Here is a 27306-nt window from a genome sequence, read left to right as displayed (position 1 = left end):
AGCTTGTGTTGGAGGGTACGGGGGCTAGCTCCTTCCTGCACTCCCTAAGCACTTTACAATTAGGTAAGACTTCTCTAAGCAATATAGCACTGAGAAAGCCTTTTATGCAAATATAATCACACACAGACGTGGCCAGCCACTAAATGAAGATAGTATTTAAATATAAGGTGTAAATAACAATTAGCTGACTACACTTGTAAATATTATTCTATGTAGTTTTCAAATCTCAAAAAAGGCTCTCTGGCAAAAGGAATGTGGCCTGCGCTAAAAATGGATTGCAGAGCTCATGCAATGTTGCGACACTGAGGCTAGCTCTGGCAGAACACTCAAAGTGCCTGAGCAGCTGTTTCCTGTCCATCAAAAACCCACGCATTCTAAAATAGAGGGTCTACATGCTCAGTGCACTAAATACAGAGTACTGTGAAAATCGAGGTTTTAAGAACAAATGCTAGACCCGATAAAATAGGAGTATCTTGAGTGTGGAGAATATGGCGGGAAGGTGTGTTTTATATATAAATGTTTATAATATAGCAAAATATGATTAAAAAGGAACTAAAATGTATTCCTGCATAGGCAGTAGTATGCTAAGTAGTTTTTCCTAAAATGGAAATCCGGCCATACAAGAAGGAAGACTGCAGCATCCCTTGTAAAGACGAACAACAGTTTTGGGTGAACTATGCCAGCATCCAGGAACCAAGTTGAACAGTATAAGAGGCTCCTTGGCACTACTCTGCAGGAGCTGTGAGCGGTGAGGGACAGAATGCTGTTCAGGAGCAGAGATGTTTGCCCCCTCCTCATTTCTGTAATGATTACATTTGCTATCCTTGCAAGATAAGATTCTTGGCCTTAATTCCCTAGAGGGGTGAACTATTAATCTGGTGTGAGCGTGATTAGGGCTACCCGTATTTAATGGGTACCCCTGTAAGTATGGGGTACCTTTTATCTTGCCCTTCCTTCCACACCCCAGCAAGTCCCCATGTGTGTATGGCTGTGGTCAGGTTCCCAGGTAATATTTTGAAGTGGATCGTTTGCTCCCTGTTTTTTGAGTGGAGGGGGAAAAGAAATACCCCCTTCCCAAAAAGCGATTACTTTTTACTAGTCTTAGTGTGTGTGTGTCTGTCTCTCTCAAATCGTTTGAGCCAAGTCTCGCATTCCACAGAGCCACCTAGTAACCATTGCAAGGTATGAGTGACTTGGTTCAGACGGATTGTTCTATGTCCTCATTTTATGTGAATATTTCTTTTTCAAATTTTTAAACTCACAATAACGTTCTATACGTACCCATACACAATATAAAAGTAGTTGTGCAATGCCAAACTCCTACATCCATGGAAAAATCTAGGGCAGAATGTGTACTTCACGTGGAGGAGGTTCTCTGTGGGCCAACATAGGCTCTTCCTTTTCCCACAGTCCAGCCATTTGCATATTTTCACAAACTACACGCACCCATTTAAAAAAAAGAAAACGGTGAGATTATGGAGGACAGTGAGCAGAAAATATCTTACCCCAGTATTTGGCTACAGTGAAATGAAAGCGAAAAATCTAAACCATGTTGAATGATAGATTCCAAATGACCCACATTTTGACAGTCACTGGTAGTGAACATACCACAGACTCCATAACTCTGTTTACCATCACTCCTCCTCATGAGGCTGAGAGATGTGCTTCACTTACTGCCAAGAGGAGATGCATGTTAAAGAATATTACTGCTATGGTAATATCTTCATGCTCTGTATTGCTTCATATGACGTGAGTGTTTTAAGAGGAGTCGCTATCTTGATAATTGAGCTAAAGAATTATGCAACAGAATGTGTTCAATCTTTCAGCACATATGTTGACACAAAGTTTTGACTAATATGTAAGTAAATTGTAGATGATCACAACTTAGAATGAAAAGCTTGATTAACATACTGGCATTGAAAATGTATTTTAATCGTGGTACTGTGTTTTCTAACTTTGTTTTCTTTTGATATAATCTTAAAGGAAAACTCAGTGTCAGTAGTGACACCATTCAGCATGGCGTTGAGGGACTGACCTACCTTTTAACCGAGAGTTCTAAGATCATGGTATGTAGCTCTTTAATAACCCCCTTATCATTTTTGTTTTCTGTTAAAGAGCCTAAAAACAATTAAGGTTTTAATTTATTTTTGTTGTCTGATAACTTTCACCTGCACGCTGTACTCCTAAGAATCGGGCAGATGTAATGTGATTGTATGTATAACAATTGGTAGCTTGTTATTGGCTATCTTGGTAAACTGAATCAGAACTAAAGTTGACCTTCATAACCGAAGAGCAGGGATACTAGAACACATCTTTACCTCCAGACATCATCAGAAAATACTCTAGGTTTAGAGCTTTATTACTCTTGATAAAGTAAGTGAAGAATCTGAAGTGAGGAGGGGTCTGTTAATTTCCCCAAATTAAGCGCAAGAGGAACTGGTCCAGGGGAAATCCCTTGCACTCAAAAACAGAAGAGTCCATAAATGTGACAAAACTCACTGTTTTATTGAAAGCTTTCGAAACAGGGATCAAGTTATGGACATTGAAAGATTTCCAATACACTCTCACTGGTTACAGGCTTGTCATGGAGTTTTAATGTCGAGTAACGCCACAAAATAAATGTTACATTGCAAAAATAGTGTACTGTGGGATACATATAGAAGATATATGGGATTTGTACTTTCATTGGCTAAACAGTGTCTGGTGAGTCCTCTGTGACCACCTCCTAAATGTTGCAAACACACGTATGTCATTTTAGCGATTTACCATTAGGTATTACTATAAAGTGTGAGCGAGCGTGGAAGGTGGGTAGGGATTGGTCAGAGAGGGTCTTCTCAAGGTGGGCTTGAATAGCCTCAAAGGTGCTGTCTCTACCCAATAGAGTTACCATCTCCGATCCTCTAGGCCTTGAGACAGAACATTAAGCTTTCAACCTGGTATTACTTTGTATCATCTGTCTTCAGTTGGATGGGAACAACGTTCTTAGTCTGTCTCGAATGAATAGGTTTTGTCTTCCAGGTTCAGCTCAAGTGTGCCGGCACTGCAAACCTAATTTTCCTGCTCACATTTATGAGCATTTTTAGCTTTTACGCATGCAGGTGTTTTCTCTTCTGCTGATGCCAAACCTTCTCTCCCTCCGTGTCCTCGGCCAAAATATGTATGCTGGCTGCACAGGCAGCCTGGTCAGAGCGTCTCTGCGAAATCAACGTGTCAGGCCTCTCTGCATTCTCGAGTCCCTTTCAGTGCCTTTTGTTTATTTCAATGAGGCTGTGGTTTCCATCTTGATTTACATGTCCACTCATGTTGGTTGCATTCAGCGCCAGCAAGCAGTTCATATGTATTCTTGTGCGACTTGCGGTTACTGCATAGCAAAGGTGTATCCGTCCACTATCTAAGTAGGTCATAACCATGTTCTTCATTTTTGGGAGCAATTAGTGTCTGTATAGCTTCATACAGGAATGTATACGTGCTTCATGTCAAACGCATATATGTCATAGTCTCGGTCGTGACATCTTTTTTCACAGTCAGTCTATGTGCTCCATCGACTACAAACATATCTCTTTAATGTCATCAGGATAGGGTCTAAACGGCTGTCTGAGTGGATAGCGTTTCTTACATCTGCGATAAATCGGCAATGCAGAGGGGCCAGGAACGATTTACACCTTTGATTTCTGTGACGTCAAGACAAGGGCGGAACCGGTGCAACGAGGTCCACATTCATATCTCCCTCTTCAAATTCCTAAAATGTTTTATTACATATTTTTTAACAACTTTCATTTGAAATGTACATTGCTGCTATGAAAATTCTAGTCTGTTCAATAGGAGTGGCTGTGAATTTGAGTTCCGCTTTATTTGCAGAAGTATCTGACAGATCTTATTCTCTGCGGCTTTGTCACGTTTGTTGCTTTACTTGATTTTCTTGTAAAGCAACTGTTTCTAAGTGGGTGTGTGTTTGCCCAAATAGGTTTAGCACGAAGAATGACAATTTCAGGTACAGTGGGAGACATGATGTGTAAACAAATCCAGGCTCATCTTTTTACAGTTTGATGGAGCCTTTCCCGAAGAGATGAGTCTACAGACTCCAGGGCATGCTTAAACAGTTGGAATGAGGTTTCCACATTGCTGCTCCATGTATGCTCTAATTATGATTTGTCTCGACATTTGCCTCTGCCTTCTTAATGTTCCGGTAACAGATATATTCTTGTGGCTAAGGCAGTGAGATTTCAAAGCAATTCACTGCGACAGTGTGGTGCAGAGGTTTAGCCATACCCAATCTGTTCACACAATTCTAGCATAACCATATAGGAAAAGATACGTTTTCCTTCTCCTTCTGCAGTGAATTCTAAATAACGCCATCTATACATTGCTGTGGTTATTTTATGGTAGTGCTAGTTTACGGTAGTTCAGATAGTTATCATTCTTTTACTGTTGGTTTAGAGAGCCTTAGGAACAGACGTGATTGCCTCTGCTCTCCCTTCTAATCAGTAGATAGAGCCCAAACGTGCAGGATCAATAACCCATAAACGTCTTTGGTTAATGTCTCCTATTCAAAGACCCAAATTATTCAATGAAGGTCTGATGGGGACATGCAAAGATTTCTTCGGTTTCTCAGCAAAGTTGATTGAAATGTGGCTTCTAGTGCTCATTTGTATGAGTTTACTGTAAGATCACGATTTACATAGAAACTCTGTGTGCGAGGTATCTTGGGATTTCAAATATGTTTTATAATTATTGTAGCTAATACTGCAAAATTGCAGTGTGTTGGACATAAATCTATTTTTTAACCTTCAAATTGTTCTTTTGCTTTCAAGATCGATACTTTCTATCATATTATGCTCAGATGCAACATTTGCCCTCATGTTTGCTACATGGCTCAGCGGCAACGTGCTCGACTTGGAAGCAAGATGACACGAAGCAACACATGTTCAATCCTCGGGTCAGTGCTTAGAAACCTCTTGGTATTTAAGCGTGTTATAAATACGCAACTAAGACACAAACAATTACGCAACTAAAAAAAAAAAATTCTGCAACAGCGCCTCGATGCCCGCGGGCTGTGTGAGTGCTTTAAAAATGCTGAATAAATGTCATATTTAGCCATCTCAATAACCCAGTTCCCACACATTCAAAGCATCTCACCATGCAGCATGGCGTCTGTAATGTCCTTGCCATCTAGTCTCCAGTGTACAATAAGTATTTATGACGGAGGGCCACAACTTGCATGTGCTTTGGTGAGGAGAACATGTAGGATTGGTTCCTTTTCCATAGAGCAAAATACTGAGATTAAAGCCAAAATGAATTGTTTCATAGTTTTTCTTTTAAGAATCTATGCATATCGAGAGAATTGTTATTGCTATTTGTATAATAAAAAAATACCTAATTGATTTTATTTTTTACACCTAGATTTCTGAAATAGATTTTCAAGACTCTGTGCTTGTTTTGGGGTTTTCTGAAGAACTGAATAAATTGCTCTTGCAACTTTACCTTGACAACAGAAAAGAGATCAGAAACATCCTTAATGAATTGGCCCCCGATCTTCCGCATTACCACAGTATGGAATGGAGACTAGATGTTCAGGTATTGTACATTTAGTCTTCGATAATCAATCACTTTGAAGCAACTGTTTGTTTCACCTGCTAATATGAAGTGCATAAAAGATAGTAGAAATTGGTGCAAGAAGCCACCATTTTCTTTTAGACATTTCCAAGGATAAATGCACAGTATAATTTCTTACAGCTCTTACTCCTTCTGTAGATGAGTTGTCCTAAATATTGCTGCTGCAGTAAGCATGGATGCTAATGTATTGCCAAAACTGTGTGACTGTAAAGCGGACCTGGACATGACATCCTGAAACCATTTAATAATTTGTGGCTCATGATAGAGTTTATTGGGCACTGCCCTGCCTGGAATTATTACCACTCTATATTCAGTTTGAAATTTACATTTATATTATGCTCATTCTGGAAGTTAAAAGTATTGGAAACTTGGAACAAGGTTGTTCTATTTACCCCCCATGCAGGTTTGCCTTGCCTCCATATGATCACCACATTGTCTCAAGTATACTCTTAGGCTGATTCTAGTTTTGAGCAGAACCTATATTAGCAGCTGCTAGCTATCGTAGACCTGCTCAACCATTGAGTAAGCCGGATTACTTCCTTAGTCATGAAAAAGCATTTGGCTAACACAGTAAACCCATTCTCATTGCTAAAAGCTTGAAAGCATACTTGTGACTGCAGTATGTAAAATAACGTTTATAAATCTCACCTCAGATCTTTTTTTTTTTTATTTATTTTTTTTTACAGTAGTGCACTGCGGGAGGGTTTATGTAGCCTAAAATTTTGTGTTGAAACATTAAGAAATCTATAGGTCTTTTCTGTTTTATAGCCAAGGCTCTCCATTCATTTGCCTAGCATGTTGTCGAAGTAGTATACAACCAGAAAATATCTAACCTTTTGAGTTCATTCAGTAAATGCTGAAACTTGCAAATAATACTACTCCTATTTAAACAACCACCAAAGTGGTTGATGATGTGTTTTCTTGAATACTTGTGCATATTCGACCCTCTTCGTATAATGGCATTGCCTAGTTATTGTAAAAAGTATGGTTTATTTCAATAAAAAATGTTATTATCTTTAGATTCACAGGTGAGAGAGATCAGCGCAGGTATAATGTAAATAAAGAATACATCAGGTGATGGTGCCATGGGCATGTCGCTGGTTTACAAAGGAAATTCAGAAAAAGTTGGTCAACATAGTATTCATACATCTTTTCTTTTATTAATGAATGTTCTGTGAATAAAAGTACAAACACTTAGATGTGCTACTTCGTTGCAGTTGCCAATCTGAGTAATGTAAATGGTTTAAATTACTTTGTTGTACCTCCATGTCTTTGGAGTCTTGATCAAAGTGGATAAACTGCATCCAGGTCGAACTGGATAAACGTACCCATTGCTTAAGAATTCCAAAGCTTGCCCCACCAAAACTTGATCAGGGGAGGTCTGGGTGTTTCCAGTGTTGAGCCGTGGTTTGGTGCGTGGCCAGCAACATGTGTATGACTGGCCTATCGTGGTGGAAAGAGCTACTAAAAATTAGTATATTCCACATTCCCACATGGACCATTTCAGGAACCCAAGATTACTCCAACCGGGCGATCTGTTTAATGTATGCAATAATTGTGTGCCAAATGTCTGACCCATAAAGCACGTCCAACAGAGGTGAAAGAACATACTTGGTGGCTTTTTTTATTTTATTTTTTAATTATCTTTTTATTATTATTATATAACATACAAAACCAACTTCAAACATTCCCTCCCCCACCCTTCTTCCCTCCCCCCCAAAGCACTGGAGTTCCCGTTTGTCCATCTCCTTCCCAAGAAAATAATCAACCAAAAAGGTCCAGCAGTTTCAATCTTTGTGGGCACCACTGTTCTCTAAATTCCCCTTTCAGGTAAGTCAGCGCCGCACCCCACTCTGCTGCAAAGTTCTTCAGGTTATTATTGACCACGAAACTGGCCCATTCCATGGCTACCAGGTCCCACATTTTTCTCAACCAATCCTACTGCGTTGGGATCGTGGGCCCCTTCCACCTCTGTGCGATGAGGGACATTGCCGCTAGCGTAAACATAGACCTTGCCTTAACTAGGCCTCTCCCCTCTCCGCCTTCTCCTTTCTCCTGCCTCCCCATCAATACCATCTGGGGAGCCCGGCCCTCTCCCTCTCCGAATGCCTGTTCACGTGCCTCCAAAATGCTGTTCCAGAAAGGCTTTTTTAAAAACAAAAAATACTTTATTTGTTTTGATCAAATTGGATCTTTACAAAATATTAAAACCAACATATTACCAACTAGTGATCAACACTAATTTTACAGTTGTCCTTTTATACAGTTCTACCAAACAGAGGGCATGCCTTTTTAAAAAAAAAAAAGAAAGAAAAAAGACCATCACTCCCCCAAAAACCTGCACCACATCCTATGTTGTTCAAGACTCTCTAGCTGCGGGACAAGAGAGAGACTTCTGATGTAATTTCTACTTCTGTATTAAGCCAAATTTTCTTGAGAAACATTAGTCCCAGTCTGCCGAGCGCCTATTAAGGTCAAGCCAGGTTTTAAAAGGACCTGACCCATTGCAATCGTCAAGGCGGCATTTTGCCCCGAGATCAAACGATTCCAAAAGTTCACTTTATGAACAAATTTCTCAAAGTACAGAACTCTAGTCTCCCAAGTTCCTTCACATTGTAGGAGCAAATGATGCAGGTTTTGCTTATTTCGGGTTGCACATATTTTGCAAAAGGGTATGATATTATGGCTTTGCCCTCTGATGTTTAAGATCTCGCCTGTATGAATTAAATGTAGGCGCGCCCTAAGAAATATATATCTTGATTCACTGTTTGGATGTTTTAGCAAATATTTAGGCAGTTCTCCCAGTTTTTTTTCCACTACTAAAAAACTATTCTTTGGTTTTACAAGCCTCATTTCCAGCCCTGTTTTGATCCAGTCCATTGTTTTCAGTTCTTTCTTTGCTTTCAGGGGATTCTCTTTCAGGGTTGCTACCGAATTGGCTCCTGCCAGGTTTCTTTTTACTTTTATGTCCAACTGTTGGAGGATCTTGGAGCTGTCCATTTGAAGATGATACTTGATGTCTTCATAAAGGAAGTTTTTTTTTTTTGTGGAATTATTATTGGCCTGTATAGAGATGATAATCTCCAGGCCACCTGTTGCTGCAGTGATTTCAGGCCGAGTTCGAACCTTAGGACCTGCATAGGAAGACAGCTGAGCAAGCGCAAGGAGCTCTTCCAAATCTGTCCTTCCACTTTTAGCCAGCCTATGTTCCAAAGCATTGGTTGGGCCTCCAACCCGTACAATATCACTGGGATTACTTTAGCATTGTAAAACTTTATTAGTGGTTTAATTGAGAATTTGCAGAGCTCAAAGAAGATCTTTATCATCTGTGATATTGTTTTCTCGACCTTTGGTCTTCATTCTAGTTCCACTTTACTAACTGATGGAGAGGCAAACCTTGTGTAGCCCAGGTAGACTAATTCATCTACCCTCAAAATCGCTTCACCTTCAAAAAAACATTTTCCAAAGTTGATTTGCTTTTTAGGATGTTTCAGCACCAAAATATTGGACTTCTTTGGGTTTACTTGTAGTCCATTAAGTTTAGTGTATTCGCTTAAACCATTCAATAAGTGCTGCAAGCCTATTGCTGTCCTGTGAAACAGGACTATGTCGTCTGCATAGGCGAGCCAATGAACCTTGATGGAGTTGAGTTTGGGGCTTGCCATGACCCAGGTTTGAAGAAAGTCAGCCAGATCTGACAAACGTTAAAGAAGGGGGCTCCCATGCACCCTTGTCGCACTCCTTGCTCCACGCTAATTGTATTTGTAAGGTGACCAGCCTCATCTAGTCTTACGATAAGCGAGGTGTTTTTGTGAAGCTCAATTAATATAGCCAGTAGCTTGCTTGGAAGTCCCCACCTTCTCAGTTTTGCCCACAGTTTCTGCCTATTTACTAGGTTGAATGTTCTGGAGAAATCTACCCAGGCTCCATGTATCGGCCCCTCTCCGTTTTTTTAGAGTGTTCTGCTAAGAGGCTCAGAGTGATGCCATTTAATGTTGTAGACATTCCTCGTCTAAATCCCGTTTGAAATTTGGAAACAATGTTATTTGATTTGGCCCAGTCCTCCTAGCTCTATCAAGAGGATTTGCATGAATATCTTGCTTTCGATATCTAAGAGGGAGATTGGCCTATAATTCTCAGGCTGAGTTCTATCACCCCCCTTGTAGAATGGTATTATGACCGCTTGTTTCCAGGAAGGAGGGAAAGCATTTTGACTCTAATATTTCCTTATAGAGGGTATCAAGAAGAATCGCCCAGGTTTTTACGTTGTTCTTCAGAACCCAATAGGTTAACCCATTTGGGCCCGCTGCCTTTGATGATGAAGCGCTCAGAATAAGATCTTCTATTAATTTTATATTAAAGTTGAGTTCCCACTTAACGACCTCCTGCTATTCTTCCAGGGTGGCTGACGTGTTTTTAAAATTCTTTGTCAGATAATCTAACCATCTCTTTTCTGAAACCAGGTTACATTGGGTAGTGTTACTGGCTAATTTCTTTCCTTTGCTATTTATAATCGACCAAAAGTTGCAGGTACTGTTTTCACAAAGGGCCTCCAGCATCTGCTCATTATCTTGTTGATGTTGAAGGACCTTTCTTGCTCGTGACCATTGTTTGTAATTTCTAATGAGCTTTTTCTGTTCTGTTTGAAGTTCGATTGGATTCGTGATTGATTTCTTCAGCCGTCTGACTTCTCGCCTTAAGGTCCTTTTCTTAATCCACGTTTCTTCAGCGAATTAATGTTGATGATGAGTTTCTTTTATCAAGGCTCCTGCAGTTGGGCGGTGCACCGACCAAATTAATGGCTTGAAGCAGTCGGGCTTGCAATTCTCGTTTTGTTCTTTTCAAGAATCAACAGGCTGATTGATTTTTTTTTCAGCTCTTTTTTGTTGTTTTTTTATAGCTTTCCATGCTTTTTGTGAAGTAAAACCCACCTCTACTATATTCCTCACATTTCTACTTGGGAACTTTACAAATTTCCAAGTCCCCTGAGCCAAACAGTTAGAGGTTGGGAACTCTTTTAACGTAGTCCAAGATAGCACTCCTGCAAAGCGATGTATATTTTGGAGTTATATTTGGTGCTTTTAGCCAGAGTTTTGGGACGGCATATTCTTGAATTTCTAGGTCTTCCTCCGAAGATTGTTCATAGGAGTTTGCCTCCAAGTCAGCTGTCTTTGTCCGGTCTTCTACTTTTTCTCTCGGTGCTTCAGTTAATTCCTTCATTTTTCCCTGTTCATTTTTAACTTCATCCAACAGTGGTATAATAATGTTTTTCTTGGAGTCACGTTTTAGAAAGATTGGTGCAATTTTTAACGTTGCTTCTGTTGTTGCCTGAGCGTTTTTTTTTGTTTTTTTTTTTTGGGAAGACGTTCGTTCTCATTCCCCCAGAATATTGGAGCCCAGGGTGGGCCTTTGAGTGATGGACAATTTAAGATTGTTTTTTTCCCTCTTTTCCCTTCTCCCAATGGGACTTGTGATACTCGTGACTCCTGAGGACAAGGTTTGTATTGGATCTACTTGTTGATCTAAAAAAAAAATCTGTCTGTAGTCCAACACTTGCACTCGTTTTCTTTGTTTTTGTCCGAGACCGCATGTCGGTTCCCACAATGGCTTTCTGTTTCCCTTCTGTGCTTTTTTTCCTCAATACAATGTCGAGGTTTCCCACTTTTTGCCAGGGATCCTTTAGTATTTCCATTTGCTATGTCCAGGATATTCGAGTTGTTTTCTTGGGTATCTTTCTGAGAAGGAGTTTTCATTTCTTTAGTAGCTGTTGGTTCCTCATTTTTAGGATTTTTCATTTTTTGGACACCTGACTGGCCTTTTTTTTGTTGTTTTTGAAGGGTGACTAGAAATGCCATTGTGCTGATTTTTATTTTCTTTTGTATTTATTTTTTTTTGGGCTTTTCTTCTTCCCTTTGACAGTTGTTTACCAGGGACCAGCAATTCAGCAGAGCATACATCCTGGTCGCTTGGCAAGGTCTCCTGATTGTTTATATGGGGCTCGATGTCTACCACTTCATCTTCTACAACATGAGCGAGCCTTCTGAATTCCTTCAATACTGACTCCGAAAGGGGAGTGTCATCAAAATGGTTACTTGCCCTCTCCCCCCCTCTCAGGCTTTCCAAGGACCCAGTCACTGTTTTCTTCTCAGCCTTGATTAGATGTAGAATTTCTTGTAGTAGACATTTTTGTTTGTCGTCTTCCGCTTTTTTTCTTTATCAAGGACCTTTCTAGGGCTGATATGTCTAGACCTTGTTTTGCGAGCTCCACTCTTAGCTCTCCTAGTGACGGTGTTACAGCTGTGTTCATTGATGAGGTCAGCCCCACTACTGTGGAATCTAAACTGGTTAAATCTTTGGTCATTTCCATCAGGGTTCCTGCTTGTAGTTGGACTTCCAGTTTCAGTTGCTCAAAGACAGTCACCAGTGAATTTAATTAGAAGTTCAAAGCTGCAAGAGCAGCAGCGCTTGGCTTTTAGAGTTTCCTCTTCTGATTAATTCTTAACTCCTGGGCTACTTCTGGTGTGGAACCAGTTGTTATTTCCTCATAGTTTTGTGCTTGTGTGAAAACTTCCTCTCCTGGTGCCTCCTCTCCATTTACTACCTCCCTTTCAGGTACAGAAGGTGTTTGTAAGGGAATTAGAAGAGGAGGGCCTGCTATTGATGAACATTCAATTACGTCATTATCTGAGAGTTCTATGCTGTTTCTAAGACTAACGTTTTCACTTTGGCTTCTTTTTTCTTGGCAAAATGTTCATCAATTTTCCTTTGAATCTTGTTTGTGGTAATAGTGTATTCCAACCCTTTTCTCCACGACAGTACCGTGTCGGACGGAGTGCTACTAGCTGGCAAGTAGCTCAAGGGACCAGGATTTACCTGTGCTGTAGTTATGTTAACTGAGGACTGACTTCTGATGGGTGCATTTTTTAATGGCAGCTCTTGATTTTGTATGTATAGCTCCTCGGAGTAGGAACCATCCCATTCTGGGCACCTAATGTCATCCTGCAATGCGTTACTTCACAGTTTAATTTTTCCTCTTTTTATTATATCACTATTGAAAAGATATTTTTCTTTTAGTGCTCAAGCTATGTAATCCACTACCTTTTTTTTTTTTTTATTTTTTTATTTTCCGCAAAGCACCTATAGCGTGTACTCCTTTTTTTTCCCGTTACAGAGTTTTCCATGTTACTGTGAACACTGAATTCCCGATGGGATCAAAGAGGACTTGCCGCAACAGTCTCCTACCTTGTAACCCATGCAGCGCTTTTAGTCTCTTACCCGAAATCCCTTTGTGATAGGGGTATGGGGAAATCCTTTGCTTTCAACGACGTCTAGCTTCGTCACTCTGCTCGCTCTCAGTTTAGGAGAGTAGGTCGCAGTGCAGTGCAGTGCAGCGCACAGCAAGCAGCCAAACAGCCGTCGAGATCGCGCCCTTAACTCGCGCGGGCTTCATGCCACAAGGCCGTCAATGCTGTGGTTTTGTTCTTCCACTTCCTGGGTGGGCGGAGCTACGCGGGCCGTAACTCTTAAGGCAACAGTGCCTGATTTCCTTTCAGTGTTTCTTAATGGAAGGTACCCGAAATGACTGCCGCAGACTTCACAGCACGCGCTCTCAACGTGCCTTCAGAACCCAGGAGGCTCTCTACAGGGCACAGAAGGCAGCCTCCGAGTCAACAGGTACACACAGCAGCACAGCCAAACAGCAGTCGAGAGCGCGCCCTTAACTCACATGATTTTGGGGCAGTCCCACCATATATGGGCTGCCGTCCCATCCTGACCGCACCCTCACCAGTATTCCTTAGATGCTGTTGGATAGATCTTGTGCAGCCGGGCAGGTGTGTAATGCCAACCAAAGATGTACTTGTACCACGCCTCCTGAAATTGCGCCGCCCTTGCCCACTTCGGTAACCCCCTCCACAGCCTCTCCCACTCTTCCCACTCCAGTCTCATTCCCAGAATCTCTTCCCATCTATCCATGTATGCCCAGTCAGTTTTGGGGGGGGCATCCCCTAGAAGTCTATAGGGGTCCAAGAGTAACCCTGTAGCCCCCTCATGCATAAGGAGGAACCTTTCAAACTGAGTAGGAGCCCGTGTAGCTGCATTTCCTATCTCCTCCGTCATTACCCAGTGTCTGAACTGAAAATACCTGAGCCTTTCCCCTTCTCCCAGGGCAAAATCCTGCTTGCACTCTAGGTATGTTTTCACCTGCTGTTCCCTGAACATGTCCCGATAACCCTGCATCCGCCCTCCTCCCACTTCCTGATGGCCCCTCTTTCCACCCCGGGGGTAAAATCTTTATTACCAAATATCAGGGTAAAATGGGAGGCATACGTCGTGATCCCTAGTTTCCTCACTGCCCCATCCCAGATATCCACAAGATCCTTCGTTATAGCGCAAAGGGACATGTGTGGCGGCCTAAGGTGGCGCAGCAGTCAAAGGACCTCGCCCAGATGGTGCTGGGTGATTGCCCTGTACATTTGTACCCACTGTTTCCTATACTCGCCCAAGAACCACTCCCTGACCACCCTTAGTTGTGCAGCCTCATAGTATCGGCGAAAATCCGGCAGCCCCAGACCCCCATCCCTCCTTGACACGGTCAATAGGCATCGGGCTAGGTGCAGCCTCTTACCGTCCCATATAAATTCCTTTGCTTGAGGGGACATGAAGCGGAACAGCCTGAAAAAGATGGAGCAGCCGGGGAAGAAGGGCTTCCCCTTTCCCCAACCACAATATTTTGAGGGAGTTCCACTTCCGTAGATCCCTTTTTGACTGCCTTCAGCATGGGGCGTAATTCGCTGCATACCACCCCTCCAGCGCCTGGGTAATTTTCAACCCCAGGTACCTTAATCCCCTGGGGCACCACTTGAAAGGGGCTCCCTCCTTAAGCTCTGCAGCCTGCCCAGGTTATGGACAGGTTCATGAGCTCGGACTTCTGACAGTTGAACCGCAAACCTGATCCTTCCTCAAACCTGGTCAGGAGGTCCATGCTCGCCTCAATAGATCTCTTCGGACTTGTGAGGGAGAGGAGCATGTCGTCCGCAAAGGCCGCCACTTTATGCTGAACTCCTCCAAAAGTTATGCCCTGTATAAGCTCCGCCTCCCGAATCGCCTGCAGTAGGGGCTCAAGGTTTGTTTGGTTCTCCTCCCTTGGCTAAATGGGTTTGACATTGCCCCGTTGGCCGAGATGCAGGCGGAGGGGCTTTGGAAGTTAGCCCAGACCATCTTAATATAGTCTTCCCCCCCCCAATCCCATCCTCTCCATAACTTGGAACAAGAACGACCACTCCATCCGGTCAAACGCTTTTTCCACGTCTAAAGCCAGGAGCACCGCCAGAGTGGCTGTCTTTTGGTTTTTTTTCCACCAAGTGGGCTACACGCCTGATAATGTCCGTGGTCTGCCTCCCCATTACAAACCCTGTTTGATCCGGGTGGATCAACGCCGGGAGATGCCCCTCGAGTAATTTCGCCAATATCTTAAGTGTACAGTTTTGCGTCAGTATTAATAAGCGCAAAAGGCTTGTAAGCCGTGCATTCTTCTGGATCTTTCCCGGTTTTATGAATAAGGGTAATTTTAGCTTCCTCCATGGACGGAGTGATTCTGCCGGTTACCTTGAAGGAGTTAAACAGTTCCATGAGGTGAGCAGTGAGGATTTGGGAGAAAGTCTTCTAAAAGGATGCGGGGAAGCCGTCCGGCCCTGGGGCCTTATTCCACGGCAGCGACGCTATTGTGAGTTGCACCTCGTCCTCTGCTATATCGCGGCCCATTTCTTCCCCAGCCGTGCGGGGCAGGCTGGGCAGGGGCAGGGCTGCCAGGAAGTCCGCCTGTGGTTGAGGGGATGGCACCTGTGAGGAGTATAGATTGCTATAAAAACCAGCAATTCGGCCCACTACGTCCTCTGTTTGAGTGAGTCTGCCCCCCCCCATCCCTCAAGGCTGAAATCGCCTTCTTCTCCTGGGCTCCCCTAAGGAGGGGCGCCAGCAAAGAGTCAGCCTTATTAGCCTTTTCCATAATACTTTTGCCTGACCATAAGCATGGCTTTTTCCGCTTTCTTGGCCCTCAGAACCCCCAATTTGGCCTTCGCCTAGCCTGTATGTCCTGAATGCTTTCCTGGATGGTGCCTCCCCTGACCCGAGCCTTGCCAACTCTACCTCCCTCTCCAACTGTGCCTCCAGCTGCCTCAATTGCCTATTCCTGTCAGCCTTCAGGGCGATAAGCTCTCCCCTTAGCGTTGCTTTGAAGGCATCCTACCTCGTGCCCAGGCTCGTGTCGGTACTATTGTTCAGCTCAAAGAAGGTCCTTATTTCCCCCCGATCTCTTCCCGAACAACCGGATCTCTCAGGAGTTCTTCGAGGGAATCTCCACTTCCACACGCCCTGAGTACGCCTGCCCAGGCCCAACTTCATCTGTAATATTTTATGGTCTGCTATACCCAGGGGGCCCGCCTCTACCATCTCCACCCTCCCGACCAGACTTGCTGAAACCCAAATATAATCAATTCTGGATTGGGATCCGTAAACCCCAGAAACAAATGTGTGAACCTCCTCCCCACTTCACAGGGCCCTCCATTCAGCCCGCAGCCCAGCCTCCTCCACCCGATCCCGGAGTTGGGGCGAGGCTACCGCGCCGCCCCCCGCACCCTCTTGTACCATCCTGTCTAGGCGTCTGTTGCAGGCCAGATTTAGATCCCCCCCCATTAGAATGATTTGGCCCCTTGCAAAATTCCCCAGGACTCCCAAAGTTTCGCGCAGAAAGCGCTTCTGACCCGTATTCTGAGCATACACCAAAGCTATGGTGAAGGGCATACCCGCATATTCCCCTTTAACCAAGACATACTTCCCGTTCCTAACCCTGAGGACGTCCTTCATTCTGAAGTCGAAACCCACCCCGAAAGGCCAACGCAACCCACTCTTCCCCCCTGCTTTCGTGGGACCGGAGGTGAAAAGTATCTGAGAGAAGCCCCTCAACCGCAAACGCCCCTGGTTCTTTCTCAGGAGATGGGTCTCTTGGAGGGCAACTATGTCCGGGGTGTGCAATTTGACGAACCTTTCCAACTTAACCCGTTTAAGAGGGGTATTGGGCCCCCCTAACATTGAGTCATCCATCGGAACTCTATGGGAAGAAACTGACGCAGCCCTTTTTTTGCCCTTCTGCACCCCTCTCGAGGACTTTCCCCAGACGGAGACCAACCTCCCCCCGTCCACCTCCTACAGCCACTCTGCTGCAGAGCTCTACCCCCAGTAGGCTCTAGTTGTTGAGACATTCCGGTATCTCCCGACCCCCTCCCCCCCCAACCCTCCCTGCACCCCCCCAGACTTAACGGTCCTTTCTTGATTCAACATGTTTTCTACTCCGCCCTCCTTGGCTCCATTATATGCCCATTTCCCACCCCCCCACTAATCGGATTCCAAGGCCCATGCCTGCAGTCTCAACCAGATCCTTTACCCGGGTCCTCTAGTCCCCCCTGCTCCAGGGGACCCTCAAAGAGGCTCTTCTACTATTGCTTTCCCCCACTTCCCCACCGTTGACCATGCCCACAGTCTGGGCCTCTCTCTAAGCCCCGCTGCGGCTGAGGGACCGCCTCTGGGAGCCTCCCCTTCCCTCTCCAAATCCAAGTGCAGTATACTTGCTGCTTCCTGAGGCGTGGTCACTCGTTTCTGGGCCCCCTCCCATTCGAACAATAAACCAAAGGGCAATGTTCATTTTATACTTCCTCTCCCCGATAGCTCCCTTATAAAGAACTGGATCTCGCTGCCTGGCCGCCCGCAGCACCGCTTCCTTCTGCCCATATCTAGCAAATGGGGACAAGACCTTGCGAGGCCTGGCGTCGGCATCCCAGGCAGGACGGCCCACTCTGTGCACTCTATCCAGTTCTATCGAATCCGGGCTCCACTCCCCCAAAAGGTCCGCAAAGACAGCATGGACCTCCCCCCCCCTCAGGTCCCTGGCTGAGACTGATTCCGGAAGACGTTTTATCCTTATGTTGACCCTTCTCAATCTGTTTTCCAGATCCTCCACTTGAGCCTCCAGGTTTCTTGTTGCAGTGTCCAGTCGCTCAATCACTTTGCTGTTAGCCGATGCATCCTTTTCAGTTTCCTGGAGCCCTCTTTCCAATAAGTCAGTTCTCTCTCTCAGCTGGGCCATTTCTTGTTTCAGCTCCCCGAGCGCCACGTTCAGATCAGCTCTCATCAGCTGGATTTGGTGCTGGAAAGTTTTAGCTAGAGTCTCTCTCAAAACTAGCTTTTCCCCTCGAAGGTCCTGCCTCGTCAGTTGTGCAGAGTTCGCTGTTCCCTCCTGCTCTGGCCGCTCTTACGCTTGACCAATACCCCCTCTGTTCAGCTACCTGGCCTCCATTGCTGGCCACAGCGTTGGGAGGGTGCCTTGGGGGTCGCCGGAACGCTGGGTGGACTTCGCCGTGCGCCCCTTAGCCCTGAAGGACATCTAACTCTGTTACATCCCAGTCGGTGTGGTTCCACTGCTACTGCTGTCCGGGGTGCACCACCCCCGGCCTCCTCACGAACCCACGCCCCCTCCGGGGATCGTCTGCAGGTTCCCGGCCGCCTCTCCGTGGCCCCCCAGCCGCACCACTGACTCAGCCCAACAAGGCGGGGGGGCCCACGCTGGGGCACCGATGCCTCTATGGAGCGCCACCGCGTCCGCTCCGGTGCGCTCCTCTTCCTGCCGGCCCGGCCCTCAGATGTTGCACCAGCGATTTGGAATGATATATCATGAGACTGCATCGGCATTGTTTGTAGTAGAGCTTTTTGTTGTTGTGCCACTGCTGTCTGGTGAGGGATGTGAAACCATATATCGTAAGGCAAAGCACAGTTTTAATAAGGAAGAGCAGGACCTCTCTGTAGTAGTAGTAGCAGTAGTGGCATAGTCAGTCTTAAGTCAGTGGAGGGAGGTAGGCTGTTAGTGAAGTACGGTTAATACCCACAGCTTCCCCAAATAATACATTAAACTGGTAATCTGAAAAGTATACTGTTTATAAAATCACACACAGAATTTCTATTAGCAAAAATAAGTACTTTAGATTAAAACATAACCCATAATATTAAGTGTTTGTATACCCACTCCTAAACTGGACAGTTTTCCCAATACCTGGTGGTGCACATACGATAAGGATAAGGAGATGGGGAAGAAAGGGGAACCCTAGACGATTAAAAAAAAATACATGTATAGAGTCCATGATCTGAACCTTATGTAGCAACACAGTAATTCCTAAACCTCCAGTAGATCGTAACATGAATAATGTATAATGGTAGCGTGCATTCCCCAGATTAATCTGAATATGATGAGAATCGGAGGAAGTGAGGCAACACCTTTTTCTTTTTGGGATTGATATTTGTAAGGATTGTTTTACTCTGCTGTCATGAGACCAGACCATGTCCTTCTTGTTAGTGTTTTTATTATTTATCTTTCTTTTAGCAGTTTTTTCTAGGCTATGCTGTCCCCCTGTAGACAATGATTTAATTATGAACTGAATTGTGTATGTGTGCCAGAAACTACTGACTATGACGCTGGGACAAGGCAGTTGGAATGAAGACAGTGGATCATACTGGTGCAGGCTGCATCAGACAAGCGGGATATAGTCACTGGAGTGGAGGCCCGATGCACTTCACCTGAGGGGGCGAGACCGCACAAACATCTAGTCGGTCATGATGAACCGGAAGAACATTGTTCTATGTCATTGCCCAACGTAGATCTACATAATTTCTCCATGTATATGGGCAAGAGTGACTGAGGGGTCTGCATGAAAAGACTCTTTAAGGAGGGAGGTGGGATTAAAGTACCAGAAGACATAATCTAAATGTTTTTTCGATGGTCACGTGTATGGGTCACTTGGGTAGGAGCAGGTTAATGGATAGGATACTGTCTGACTGACTTGCAAGCCAATTGAAAAAATCACCTTTGTTTACACCACCACCGAAAATGTATAACTAAGTCTGATCACTCCGACAGTTTGGTGTGCATTTGTAACACATAGAGCATATAGAGGGAGTACAATTGGTGAATAATTTAGTTCTCCAGCCAGGAGGGCTATCAAAATGTAGAATATATTTAGGCTGATAGAATCAGACCCATAAGGTCTTATTGCACTATTTCGAATAGTAAAATTGCAGCAGCTTGCTGGCAAAACCCTCCAGCAGCTAAGTAAACCTGGAGAAAGCCTGCATGTTTAAGATCGCCTCTTAATATGCCCAAATATTCATGGTCTGGCATAGGCCAACCCACATGTTGCATACAGGGGCACTCCCACAAAGGCTTTGTGACCAGCTAATCAGGCTGGCCCTAAAAACTGCCAAGACCCAGGTTTATCCACACAGTAGGTGTATTGACCTGTCTAGGGTTAGAGACTGATCTTCATCAGTCAATACCACTGTGGCGGGTGCACGGCTGGGTTCAAAATAAGCCCATGTTTGCACAGTGGAAGTTTTAATCCTTCCTTATGGTTTCACCAAACAAAGGGATGGGCCCAAAACAAAATCTCCAATAGCTGCTTAAAATAATACGATACTACCCCAATGGCTACCAAACCGGTACTTTGGGCTACTTATGCAGTAAATAGGCTTACATCCCTGATAAAGCCAAGACTAAATTATAGCTTCCACCACCCTACTCCCTAAAAGTAATGTAGCATGATTTAATCAAAATAAAGCCAATATGGGATGCTTTTTTAAAAGCACTAGAGTCCTTGGAGCCATGTTTGTTACCTGGGATTATATACTCAAAAGGGTTGCCCCCCTGACCACAAAAAGAGGTCAGAAATCCGAAAAATCAAAGGAGAAAAAGTATAGTATTGCCATAAAAGGGACAGCCAAAACCCCTGAAATAGAATTCAGGTAAAACCTGAATCACTCGCAGGTTAGAGGTGTCGGAAGCGGCTGCTGTGTACAACGTGTTGGAACGTGTTGCTTATCGAGCGAGATAGCAGTGGGGCTTGACACAGCTCATCGCTACGTTCTTTTCTCTAAGGTTCGCTGGCCCTAGAATCGAACTGAGGCATTAAGGGTACTGGGTTGTTGCGGCCCGGCATCTCTGTAGCTGCGAGTTGACCACACCAGGAGGCTAAGGGGCCCGAAGGAATGGAGAATCTGAAGCCCTGCAGCTTTGGGAGTGAGGCGCTGATGTCCCTCTTCTGATCTCGTAGCTGCTGGCTGCAGTGTGGGATGACTGTGGCCAGCTGAGAGAAGGTCTTGTTGAGTCCCTCACACCTGAGGTAAGCGTCCGGCCCTGGGCTCTAGGTGGTGTTTTGTGTGGCAAGTGGTGAGTGAATTCAGCACCCCATTGCACCCTTCAATTAGATGTGGATTATTTTGCTGGCTAAATCCACCGAACGGATCGCTTTGCTGTTGTGTGGGTCGATCCAGCTGGGAGCATTTTCTGGTGATTGTGCATCTAAATAGCAGCTCACTATTCGTAAACCCTTCCCCTTGTGGAGTGAAGCGAAGTGTAAGAAGTGTTTCTGGTGTTAGCAGAGTTTTGGAGCTTCACTGTCTCGACAGTGTTAGCTGCCCAGGGTTTGCCTGTGAAGCGGCAGCACCCACTCTCATGATCAAGTAGTTCTGTTTTTGTCTTGGTGTACTCCACTCCACACACGGCTAGTGTAATTTCATACATTTACATCTGCGGAAATGCGCTTTGAGATCTGGTGTACAGCCCCAACCTAATTGGCACTGTGTGATCTCCCAAACCAAAAAAGGATAAATTAAGTGCTCAATCGTCTATTCAACCAAAATATCTGCCTTTCTCCCCTTGACTGCTGTTGCTAAATCATTGACCTCCATGACTCTGCTCAATATTTGTCACAGGATACGAGAATCGCTAGAAGGAGGTCCCTCCCACCCCACCCAAACGAGAAACGACACATGTTTTGGGAACATTATTGGAACAAACATTTTAGCAAGCCCCAACTTAGAAAGGCTACTCTCTACCATTGCCTCTTCAGAATCCTCTAGTGAGTATGAGAGTATACAACTATCAAAGGCAATAAGCTATGCCAAAGGGGAAGATGGTAAGGTCCATGATATTCTGTCAGTGAATTATTGTATGACTAAGATAGATGCCCTCTTTCTACTATGCAAGGAGATGGCACATGAAATGTATGCTTTCTAGGCTGGCAGATAATTTTTTGGCGATGCACCAACAGACCGCAAAGACTGGGCATAAACGATTACAGCGCCATGTGATGGAATCTGGGTTGGATACCCCTATTCACTCCCCTGGACTCCCACGTGAGGATTAACAACATTCAGGAGCACCTCCATCTAGAGCCTCCTGTGATGAGCTCCCCACAGGAGGGGATGCTTCAACTCGCTAGGAAGGAGAGAAGATCAACTGAGATTATACATATGCCCTCTGATTTACCGAGAAGGAGAGCATGGTGTAAGAAGGAACCCAGTAATTTCGAGGCAGAACCAGGGATAAAAAGGGGGCATGAAGGTTCAATACCCCACACACATTAAAAAGGTGAGAAGTCGAGACAAGCCCTGCCGGATGGGTCTTCCCAAAAAGGTTACCCGTGTCTCGCAGGCACAGGGGAACAGAACCACATGGGAGGTTTATCTTACAGGGCCCTTGGATGATTGGGTCCAACATGGGGTTCCTCCCATGCAAGCCAAGGTGGCAGTCCCTAAGGCGATAAATGATGTACAGGAACCCGGAAGGGGTCGGTATGAGAGGGTAGAACTTGATAACCAGAATGGGCAAGTTATGCCCTATGGGGAAGATAACACTCTTGCTGTCTTTGCACAAAACATTGCCCCCCCCCCCCTTGTGCGCAAACCATTGCAACAGTGAGTCAAAAGCCATGTCTGTCTGTGGGAAAGTGGGTTATACTGTCAGAATTATTCCCGGCGCTTGATAGCTCCTTCTCAAACCGCACTAACCTCCTTGATCCCTAAATTGGGGGACCTGAGCTATAACGATACGCATTGAGCTACCTTTCTTCAGTGAACATTATAATTGGGCCCTCATTGAATTTGTATCTCCGGCTGCATGCCCTGGGATTTGAACTTGCTCTGTAGAAAGAATGTGGAGAAACACGAGGCATTTATAGGCCAACATGATGACATGTCCAAACGTCTGCAAGCGTCAAGAGATGGAAGCATATCAAGGATCTACTGCTCTACCATGAGGAACACAGTATCAGAACCTAGGGTACACTGGCTTACGGAGACATTAACAGTGGACAGTCATTGAACCACTACCAAATCAAATATTTTAAACTGTTTATGCTGGAATACTAGAGCACATAGTTCTTTTTTTGTCTATTTATTTGTATCGCGCGCAATTGAACCGTAGGCATGATGGCGCAACAAGACATATAATACAGAAAAAAAACCAGATAAACATAAAAGGTGCTATTACTTTTCAAAAAAATACAATCCATGTTCAATAAAGAGAAAGCAGTGACAAATGAAGAGTCAATTCAGTACAATGTTCATCTTTGTGATGGGTGATATGTGGTTAAATTTAGAAAGTCTTTGGAAGAACATAGGTAAGCTGCTTGTTCCGCATCCTACCACAATACAATCAGTATTATCCACACTACACCAGTCATCGAAATGAATTCTTCAGAGGACCCTGAAATCTGAGGGTCTAACACAATTCGGGGCAACTTTTATGTTAAGCCAAGCTAGGATTTTATTCTTTAGGGCCTCCCTTGTTTCGAGCTGAGTTGGTTTCTCAACATTGGTTATTATAAAGTTTCTTGTATCCAGAACAGAGCTACTTGGGGTTGGGTAATTTTTGCCATTAATGTTTTTTTGAGGCGTGGATCCACATGGCATGTATTGACCAATGGTTCCACCGGCATGATCAGCGATAAAGCACCTTTTAATGGAATTTCAGGCCCGGGACTGATGATGGAAGCTACTTCTTTCTTCTGAACGTGCAGTGCCAAATACGTGACAACAATGGGCTCTGTTTGGGTTTCTTGGTGAAGATCTGTTTGGCCGGGAGGCTTTTCTGTCCTAATGGCCTCGTTGGTTAAAGCTTTCTGCAGGTTAGCCAGCAAAGACCCTGATTGATTTCTCCCAACTACCTTCACCCATGAGAGGAGATCCTCAATGTTATGGCATGGCCCAAGATCAAACAAGAACTGGTCCTTATAAGCAGTCCAGTTGAAGAGAGCCATAAGGGTGTCTGTCCCGCAACTGGAACTTACTGGTGTTTTATTATCTAACTGTTCACTGCAAGACAAGGATGAGTGGAGCAAATCAGAGAGGTGGGGCAGTTTATGAGAGGCACAAGATAGAGAAGATGTGGCTCTGGAACTATTGTCAGTATTACTATTGAGCTGTTTATTATTTCATAACGGCTCAGAAAGGAGACTCTGTTCCTTTTGGAGCATCTGTCGTCTCTTGGCACTTAAAAGTAGCACCTCCGAGAGAAGCTATTGCTTTTCCTTTGATGGTCTGTCGAGGAGGAGGGTGATAGATGATTCAAATGAGCTGCACCCTTCACCACATTCGATTGATTAATAAGCGGTTGCGGAGAGGAGACCAGTTCCGTCTCCAGAGAGCGGACTGTGTCCAGGTCTTTCCCCATCAGATATTGCAATCTGGTAACTGGCATGTTACGGTCCCAAAGCAAACCCAGTATGATCGCCTGGGAGCCACCCCAGGAATGAATTATGATGCAACAGAAAGACTCTTACTCCCGTTTCCTACCAGCGACCCGTGATCTATGGGCCATCTCTGTCACCGCTACCGAGCTGTCGCCACTGCCTCAGCAGCCAGTACGGACACAAGGGAGTAACTGAAAAGGGGAGCCGTGGGCAGGAGCTCTGGGTCTCGGTCTCCGGGGACCCAGAGTAAACGCTGAGTCCTGGTCAAACGCGGCCGACACCACCCAAACCGCCCTGCACTCCTTGCTGGCAAACTCGCTGCGAATACACTCTCCTCCGATGCCGGGATGCTAGAGTAAAGGACCCTACACAGTATGCAGAATCCAGCCGCACTGCCTAACGCAGCCACCTCGGATCCACACATTGTCATGCAATGAAAATCCTGACACCGGTTTTAAAACATCACACCAGTTCTGCATTAATTAATTCTAGTCACATTTCTTTCTTACAAGCAACGTGGTTGACCACCCCTCTTCATTTGGATGGATGGCTTCCACGTTATTTGCCGTAGAGCCTCCCAGTCGGCAAGAGGGAGACAAAAGGGTGGTATGGCGATTGGTGCAGGGTGCCATATTGATTTGAAACCTTTCATTTATGATGTAGAAAGACAACATATATTGCCTGCAATTGTACACCTTCCGGGAAATTTGAAACGACCGATTTTTATCTTAAATGTGTATATGCCAGTACTGGGCTCTCCTTTAGATGGTACTATCTTTAAGGCTAATGATTATATGATTATGGCTTGAAGGGGGGGTGGGAAATGCGACCAAGAGGTATGTTGTTGTTTGCGGGGGATTTTAAGTCTCCTCAGCTTCAGGAATATGTTGATCGAAGGAATTCCAGTAAGGGCCCAATTTAAGGAAGAAGGGATTGAGGGTGACCACTCGCACCGCTGTAAAAAATGTACGAATTACCTAACTTGTCTAATTGCGAAGGACGTAAGGAGCCTGAATTTTCTGCCTACTTGGTCCAATCACATGTCGTCCCCTTGTATTGATTACATACTGTTGGACCGACAGCTTAGGCTTTACTGTGGGGCATTGACTGCCGATTTCAACCCTCTGAGTGATCATGCTACCCTTAAGTGGGCAATTACATTGCCCATTTCTCACACATTGAATTATCTTGGCACTAATCCCAGGTTGGATATATCCTGGAATCTCCTCACTTGGTCAGATGAGAATATTAGTAAATTCTCTTGATTCTTCGCCACCCATGAGATTGCTGTTTAGAGGTGGCTAGGCAATAATCAATGAAACTTTGAAATGCTTATGAAGAAAGTGTCTGGTTTTCTTGAACTCTATCAGCGGGTTGCTCTGAGGTCTGTGCCCCAAAGGGGGGAGGGGGATTTATGATGGGTGTATTCAGGAAAAAAAAAGCGTATCAAAAAGCTAGAGCTGCTATTAAGAACAATGGGGAACAGGAAGAAGAGGGAAAAAAAATGCTCTGATTGCTAATCTGTACACGAAATATAACAATTGGGTTAAAATGCACAAAGAACTCTGACAAGTGCGAATTGGTCACACCCATTCTCGCTCCTCAGATCTAAAAGTAAAAGGTTTTGGTCCCTTTATAAGGGATTTCTTAGTAGACAATACCAAAGTGGAGGAGGTATTGGTTTCTATACAACAGTGGGTGTAATGTATTAGGAATCTAAATTTTAAGTCTGATATGGAGTCGCTTAATGCAATATTGCCGAGCGACTATATAGCTAGTGAGCATGATTTCGATTAACTGATGTACTAACGATTATAAAAGCACTCGGAAATTCTAGAGCACTGGGACACGACGGTTTGGCAAATGTGGTGATACGTGCTAACCCAGAGTTTTGGGTTCTGACACTCTGCCGCGTTTCTGGATATTTGAAAGTCTGGCTGTAGTCCTCTGAGTTGGAGAACTTCTATATTAATAGCTATATTTAAAAAAGGGTGCTAGGAACGATCCAGCTAATTATCGGCTGTTAGCCATGCTGGAAAGTAGCTCCAAAATATTAGCATCTATATTGCTTAAAAAACTGAATCAGTGGATGGAAGCTAACCACATTCTGCATAGATTCCATACAGGTTTTTGAAAACATCACTCAACCTCACATAACATTAGAGTCTTGTTAAGTAGTATATCAACTGTAGTTATCGAGGGTAAGCCGTTTTATATATATATATATATATATATATATATATATATATATATATATATATATATATATATATATATGCTTTATTGATTTTTCAAAGGTGTTCAACACTGTTAACCAGGGACTTCTTCAGGCTAAACTGAAGAAGTGGAAAATTGACCCTCAACTATTGTATTTCATCCAGTTACTTTAGTCTGAGACATCGGTAAGTGTGCGAGTTAATCGTGGGGGCTTTTAACGGATAGTATCTCCACTAATAATGGGTTGAAACAGGGATGTGGGCTCGCTCCTACCTTGTATAATCTATACACCTCAGACTTTGCACAAGCCTTGTGCGGGCGAGAAACCTTCTGCCAGTTATTGGGGGAGTTAGAATTCCTTAGCTCTGCTATGCAGACGACACCATCCTCTTGGATCAGACCCCCATAGGCCTACAGTGCTCCATCACTGCACTTAAGGAATACACCACTGGAAATGATTTGATAATCAACATCGACAAAACCTAGATTATGCAATGTCGAACAGGGTTCGATCTGGTTGTGATTGACATGCGTAGGGAAGATCTGTTGCATGACCCACAGGCCTTTCCGCGCCTGAAAAGGAAAACCGCAATTTGGGTTGTTGACAAGAGTACACTTGAAAAAGATTCATAAGACCTATGCTGGACAGAGTTTTACCCCGAATCTTCCTTGCTCATACCTGCTTAAGCCCATTAATGTACACCTCAGGCGCTTTGATCTATTTACGATTTGATATCTTTCCTACTAATGAGCATCTGGGCAGATGTAGAGGGACTTCACCAGCTGAAAGGTTATGCAGGATGTGTAAGGGGACTATTGAAACCACAATACCTGTCCTCACTAGCTACCCCAAGCTGACTAGTGTAGGTGTATAAGGGATATACATTGAAGGGTAACCAAGATGTCT

The 27306-nt window shown here is 44.4% G+C and overlaps 1 protein-coding gene across 2 annotated transcripts in view; it reads left to right on the top strand.

Annotated features, from left to right (window-relative positions):
- The window catches only part of COMMD2 (COMM domain containing 2), a 158754-nt gene that overhangs the window by 49696 nt on the left and 81752 nt on the right, over positions 1 to 27306 (top strand). The window contains exons 3-5 of one of the 2 annotated variants that reach the window (XR_011276073.1): positions 1984 to 2066; positions 4812 to 4936; positions 5401 to 5574. Coding sequence is in view for 1 of the 2 variants with exons in the window: in XM_069618371.1 (XP_069474472.1) it covers positions 1984 to 2066; positions 5401 to 5574 (257 nt within the window). In the remaining variant the exon portion in view is untranslated. The remainder of the gene's footprint in view (positions 1 to 1983; positions 2067 to 4811; positions 4937 to 5400; positions 5575 to 27306) is intronic. The other variant, XM_069618371.1, reaches the window with a different exon arrangement.

This window comes from Ambystoma mexicanum, chromosome 10, assembly GCF_040938575.1.
Source record: "Ambystoma mexicanum isolate Mex_15411 chromosome 10, UKY_AmexF1_1, whole genome shotgun sequence".
Lineage (NCBI taxonomy): Eukaryota > Metazoa > Chordata > Amphibia > Caudata > Ambystomatidae > Ambystoma > Ambystoma mexicanum.
The sequence above is the reverse complement of the archived record's forward strand: the minus strand, read 5'-3'. Positions and strand labels throughout refer to the sequence as shown.